The following is a 6,121-nucleotide window of genomic DNA, read 5'->3' as shown; positions in this document are numbered from 1 at the left end:
GAGCTCTCAAACAGGTGATTTGAACCCGTGTGTCGGAGTTCAAGGCACATGCATCTGGCATGGAACAGCTTGACAAATCTATGGACGTGATGTGTTCGTAGTTCATTGGTAGCAGACTATGGATGGGATGAGTTCCTGGTTCATTGTGTAGCAGAATTTTGGGCGTCGTGTGTCAACAGTTCAAGGTTCAGAGGATTTTTTTGAACGTGATGTGTTCGCAGTTCAACGAATGGGGGATCATGGATGTGGAGTTGTCTGCAATTCATTATTCTATGTGGTAGCTGAAGCTCAAGATGGCATTCCTTGAGGAGACAGGTTGTTTGGTGCATTTTTCGAGGTGTATTCGGTATCCGGCCGGTACTGAGGTGTCCATGGTTGCATCTGCATCGACTTGGTTTCTTCATCTATGTCCACTATGAGCTACAGAGAGGGTGTTAAAAGTTGTACCTCATGTGGGAACAGGGTTTAACAAAGGCATTTATTTATTTATTTATTTCATGCTTTTGGGTCGGCCATTTCCAGCATAAGGGTATAAATACCCATGCCCACCATTGTATTTTCTCAATCAGTTCATTGCTAATAAAGTTCAAGCTGTTCGTCAACTCTTCTCTCTCTCTCTCTCTCTCTGCGTCAACTTCTCTCTCTCTCTCTCTCACTGCGTGTGTTAAGCTTCCGCATACACGATTCTGACAGTGCTAAGCCCCTCATGGCTTAAGCATCTCACGTGCTAAGCCTCTCATGGCTTAACACTTCACGTCCTAACATTTCACAGATTAACCTCTCACGCACTGCTATTTCACGGTCTGCACCTTCATGAATTAGAAACCATTCCCAGACACACCCTTTATTGCTCTCCCCACTAACACTCTTTACATCAGAACACACACACACACACACACACACACACACACACACACACACACAAAGGAGGACCATGAGCTCCTACTAGTCATTATGACTGATGCTCTTTTCAATGTTACAGAACCCATCCTAGGCCTCTATATTCCCTTTCGAAGCAAGAGGTTGCACATTTGCAGGGGAAGAAGGGGCATGATTTTTACTTGGGTAATCTCTAATAAAATGTCCCTGCTTATGGCAATGGAAGCAAGCATTGGGAAGATTTTTGAATACTATAGGTTGTTCAATACAAAAATCGCCAAACTTAATGGCTAGTCTCTCTGGGAGCTCCTTACTCAGGTCCACTTCAACCAAGGCTTATGGATGCCATCTTGGGTTCAGGTCAACAACATGCCTTTGACCAAGCAACTTGCCTATGGGTTCCACTATGAGTTTTAGCAGAGGATGAAGGTGTAGGGGAAGGTCAAGAAGCTCTACCCAAACTGGGCAAATAGAGGGTTTTGGGCCATGCGGGGAGAGCTCAAGGTAACACCTAAAGAGGGAGAGCATGGCATTCTTTATCATCCATTGCCCTGCATCTAGAATATTGAGTGCCATAGCCTCATCTCTAAACAAGAAACAAAAGCAATTATTTGGAAGATACTGAATTTGTTCAATAATAGCACCTTGAGAAGCCCAATATGTCCTAATCCAATTCTTGAGTAGATCATCTGGGGGTCTAGGACCGTGACACATCCCAACCAAGGCCTTCGTCTAGTAAACATGACACCATTCTCTTACCAAATTGAAAGAAAGAGAGATGGTCAGTTTACCTTTTGAAGCTCCACTATCCTCTTGGTCAGAACCCCTTTGGCCTCCTTCATCATTAGCCAATTCGTGAACAAGAAAGAGCAGCTTTTGGACGAGGTGAAGATCGGGAACTCCTCTCAGATCAAGTGGGGGCAAGAACTCTTCAATAATTGGGAGGAAGAAGAAAAATCTCATTATAGTATCTTTTTTCTCTTTTCTTTTCTATCTTTTTTATCTCCATTTCTCTCCCTTTTGTCCCTCTCTCCCTCTAGCCAACAAGGACAATCCCCTTGCACTAAAAATCTTACAAAAAAAAATATAAATCTTCTTGCCCTCAACAAGCCTGGTATTGATATTTTTAACAATACAAACATATGAAAATAGTATTTAACATAATAATATGGCATACATGGTACAAATTTGGGCACACTACTTCAACTCAACTTCTGTATACTTTTCTTATTTCTTAGATTGTACTAAGGAGATTGTAGGACGGTGTGGTGAGCAAGGTTTGAACCCAAGACCTCTTTGTTCCCGCCCTACTCTCTTAGCCAACACAAAACGCTAGTCCTTTATATTAAGATGAAGAAGAAATTAAACTGTCATGCATCACTACAACATTGAATTACATAATTGCCAACGTCTTTTGAAATATAAAAACTAAGGTTATTTAGAGTGGCCCCACCTCCAAAGGGTCCATCCCTTCTTTGATCACTTTTACCAACTCAAGCACCCAACTTCACTTCCGTGTGCGCCCCCCACCCCCCCCCCCCCCCCAAAAAAAAAAAAAAATCCATCCTGGGAAGAATCTAAATTATGCCCTCACTTACTTGCATCACTAATCCAGGCAAATCCTTTGCAAATGAAGTAAAATACGTTTAGAGCTGTTTTAAACACCCCACCCCCACTCCCCCACAAATCACCCATAGGAAGAGAACGGTGCAGTAGTAAACAATTGATCTTTGAATTAAAATACATTATCCACAATTAAGCAGACACAATGATATGCAGGAAAGGTTCTATGACTTCTGGGTAGAAAGTCATAGAACAGCTGGCCAGATCTCCTTACCAGCAGGTGTTGCAGATACACCACCTATGCAGCCCTTTATTGCCAATGGTGAGATTACAAGCAGTTTCCCTATTGTACAAGATCTAGCCCTTGCCAGCTCTCAATCTAGCTTGCTGGCCCTCTAACTTGGCTTCCAAGAGCTTTGCTTTCAGGTTATTATCCCTCAGATCATTTAACATCTCGTGATCTAGCCCTTGCCAGCTCTCAATCTAGCTTGCTGGCCCTCTAACTTAGCTTCCAAGAGCTTTGCTTTCAGGCTATTATCCCTCAGATCATTTGACATCTCACAATCTAGCCCTTGCCAGATCTCAATCTAGCTTGCTGGCCCTCTAACTTGGCTTCCAAGAGCTTTGCCTTCAGGCTATTATCCCTCAGATCATTTGACATCTCACTTGAGCCTTTACCCCTTCCTTGCCGCCGTGGACTTCCTGGGTCAGGAGATGACAAAAAATGGTTCCATTGACGAGTTGGACTAGATCTCACATATGACTGCTGATGCATGGGTGCAAACACTGAGGTTGCAGGCAGATCTCTTGAGCTTTCCACAATTTGACGAAGCCAGGCAGCATTGGTCCCTGATGACTCCAAATTGCTGTTCTCTTCATATTGTTGGTTGTTCCTCCCTACTACCCTCCCTGCTACTTTTGGACTGAATGATGTGTGCCCTTGTGAGCCATCATTGTCACTTCGCCAGGTGTTGATGGTTTCTTCTCTTCCTTCGCCTGCTGAAGCCTGCCGATCTCCACTCCATTCCCTCATTTCCCCTCTTTCAGCGTTGTCTTCAACCCATTGGGTACCAGGCATTTCATCCACATAAAGGTCTCTGTGTCTTCTCCTTTCCCCTAACTGACTGCTTCTTGTCCGTTCAAACCCTTGAGACCTACCTGCTTGCCACTGTTTGGACTTCTCCACATTGGAAAGCCTTCGATTGGACGGTCTTTTCCTGTTTTCTACCTCTTTCTGATTGTAAGGATAGTGTCCCCATCCTTGTGTTGCAAGTGATTCATTGTTAATCTCAATTGAGTGTAAATCATCTTCGTCACCTGATGAGCCATCCTCACCCTCTAGTTCTTGCAACTGCTGATTTGGCCTGCTGACACTGCTGTGCCGCGAGTCAACAGAATGCCGGCCTGGAACACGGGCTTCTTTCGGGCGAAATGAATCCGCCAAGTTATGACCTATGATTGCATCCATTGAGTGTCTACTATGCCCATCTTGGCTTGCATCCACTGGTGTGTGGTTCCTCTCATCTTTCAAATTCGCTCTCCTTTTGGCTTTAAGGAAAGCCTCAAGCTCACTCCTTAACTTGTCAAGAGCCGTGTTCTTCTCTTCCAGCTCCAGCTTTGCCTCCATCAGCTTCATCTGAACTCTTTCCTCACGCCAGATCTCCGCCATCTGTAGCATTTTGCGCTCTTCCTCCACTTCTTCTCTAACTTTAACAGATTCACGCTTCAGCTCCTCTACTCTTGCCTTGTCCTCCCCTATCTCCCTTGCCAGTTCATCACACACATCTTCCATCAACTCTCGTGCTTTCCTCTCCCTCTCGAAGTCGTGCAGAGCTTTTCCCAAGGCTTTCTTGACCTCGTGAAACTCTCTTTCAACCCTTCGATGAAGGGTTTCCAGCTTGCTTTTCGACTTCCTTTCATAATGAAGTTCCTCCTTGATGGACTGAACAGCCAGTTCAATGCTCTCTTGTTGCCGCTCCTGCCACATAGCTCTCTCTTCAACTAGTTTCTTTGTGATGCTCTCCACCTCCTTGCGGTGGGTTTTTTCATTCTGTAAAAGCTCCTGTAATTGCCTGTGAGTTTGGTCCAACTCGTGGCGCAGGCTAGCCACCAATGACATGCTAGATTTATGCTGCTCCTCTAGGCTGCACACATGATTGAGCACCTTCAAAACTTCATTTGAAGTTGTAGGTCCGTATGTGAGGTCCTTCCAGAAGGTCTTCATGTTAGGAGCAGGGTTTGATAAGGGAACGGCACTACCCGCAGCTCCTGTCTGCACCCATATACGACAGCACATCAATACTTTTGAAGAACAGAGGATCACAGATCTAGAGAAACAAAACTGAAGGCTGATACAATGCTAACATTTTGGACGGCAAAAGGAGGTCTTGCAAAAGAGAAGAAGCTTACCTTGTGCTGGATGGAGGACTGTCTGTGCAATCTCTGACTAACATGGCTGGATGCGGGTGAGAGAGGCTGGCTAAGGAGGACGGAGGGGTGATGGCGATGAGGTTCTCGGCTTCTGGCCGCCCCACCTCTGGAGAAGGGAACTGCTTGAAGCTCCCAGAGAGTAGCAGCAAGCCTGCGGGCAGAGACAGCAGCAACAGCGGGCCGGCCAGTCTGGTGATGATGATTGTCTTCCTGCCCTCGTGTGAGCGTTTCTGCAGCTATGAAGTCCGAAAAAGCATCCCCGATGAGCTTCCAGCCTGGTACCGGTGTGCTAGGGCCACGCCTCCTGCCAGCTAGCAACGATGCCCGCCTCAGCCGTAGCCCATTGACGGCTATGGCGCCTCCCCTTACACTGCTGCTTACAGAGGAAGCCCTCCCCCCTTTTCCACCCCCTCTCTTCCTTGCCCTCCTTAGTATTTCCGCCATAGCCACTTCTGACGCACCTTCATCTTCATTAGCGCTCTTTTCGGCTAATAAAATCCCTTCCTCTTCTTGTTCGCCGTCCCTATTCTGCATCTTCATGTGAGCAGCCATGGCGCACACGTCAAAAACCTCACTACCTAATGTGCAGAAGGCTCTGGTTTCCAAAACCAAGCGTCACTATGCACATCTCCTGGTTCAGAGCTCCTCTACCTTCTGGCAACGATAAGTCCATAACATGAACAGATTTCTCTGTGCAATCCGCCATGGCCAGAGCTCTGTGATTGCTGTGTTGTGTGTGTACCCAGATCTCAAACAATCAGCAGTTAATGTGAGCCATGTGAGGGTGTTAGACAACAAATGGGTAAGGTCTCTTTCCTTTGCATTCAAAGAATGCGTCTGCCTTTGCATGATTCTGGGTCCCCCCCTTGTCTCTATTTCTAAGGACATATCAAATCTTTTTTCTACCCTATATATATGAAAAAACAAATCTCAAGATTCAAACCTTTTTCTAGAATTCTAAGGGCCTGTTTCCACGCACGCGAAGAAACTCGTTGCAAAATATTATCTTACTGGTTGCAAATAAATATTTGGCCTAGCTTCTGAATGCCATCAGAATTCAAAGTATAGTTCACATGGGAAAAAAATGGGGAAATAAATAAAATGAAATCAGCAGAGGCATTGCCAGAATTGGTCAGGCAATAATACACTCGTGCTGCTTGGTCACAAAAAGAAACTGGCCTTGTCTTTTGTCCAAGGGTGCCCATCACTAAATTCAGTACAACTTGATGAGCATTGAGAGAGAGAGAGA

The 6,121-nt window shown here is 45.5% G+C and overlaps 1 protein-coding gene across 1 annotated transcript; it reads right to left on the bottom strand.

Annotated features, from left to right (window-relative positions):
* Positions 1-2,587: 2,587 nt before the first annotated feature.
* LOC147633464 (uncharacterized) lies at positions 2,588-5,721 on the bottom strand. The gene is made up of 2 exons (XM_086806540.1): positions 4,852-5,721; positions 2,588-4,714 (listed from the first exon to the last, which is right to left on the bottom strand). Exons 1-2 carry the CDS (start codon positions 5,422-5,424, stop codon positions 3,008-3,010), a joined length of 2,280 nt encoding a protein of 759 aa, XP_086662666.1. The 5' UTR covers positions 5,425-5,721; the 3' UTR covers positions 2,588-3,007.
* Positions 5,722-6,121: the final 400 nt, after the last annotated feature.

The sequence above is a fragment of the Cibotium barometz genome, chromosome 12 (assembly GCF_041138505.1).
Source record: "Cibotium barometz isolate CiBa-2024 chromosome 12, ASM4113850v1, whole genome shotgun sequence".
Taxonomy (NCBI): Eukaryota; Viridiplantae; Streptophyta; class Polypodiopsida; order Cyatheales; family Cibotiaceae; genus Cibotium; species Cibotium barometz.
The sequence above is the reverse complement of the archived record's forward strand: the minus strand, read 5'-3'. Positions and strand labels throughout refer to the sequence as shown.

Excerpts from the sequence above, each read along its gene's own strand:
- LOC147633464 (XM_086806540.1), bottom strand. The coding sequence starts at position 5,424 with ATGGCTGCTCACATGAAGATGCAGAATAGGGACGGCGAACAAGAAGAG. Across the intron at positions 4,715-4,851 it reads AGTCCTCCATCCAGCACAAG|ACAGGAGCTGCGGGTAGTGC; the intron begins GTAAGCTTCTTC and ends ATATGGGTGCAG.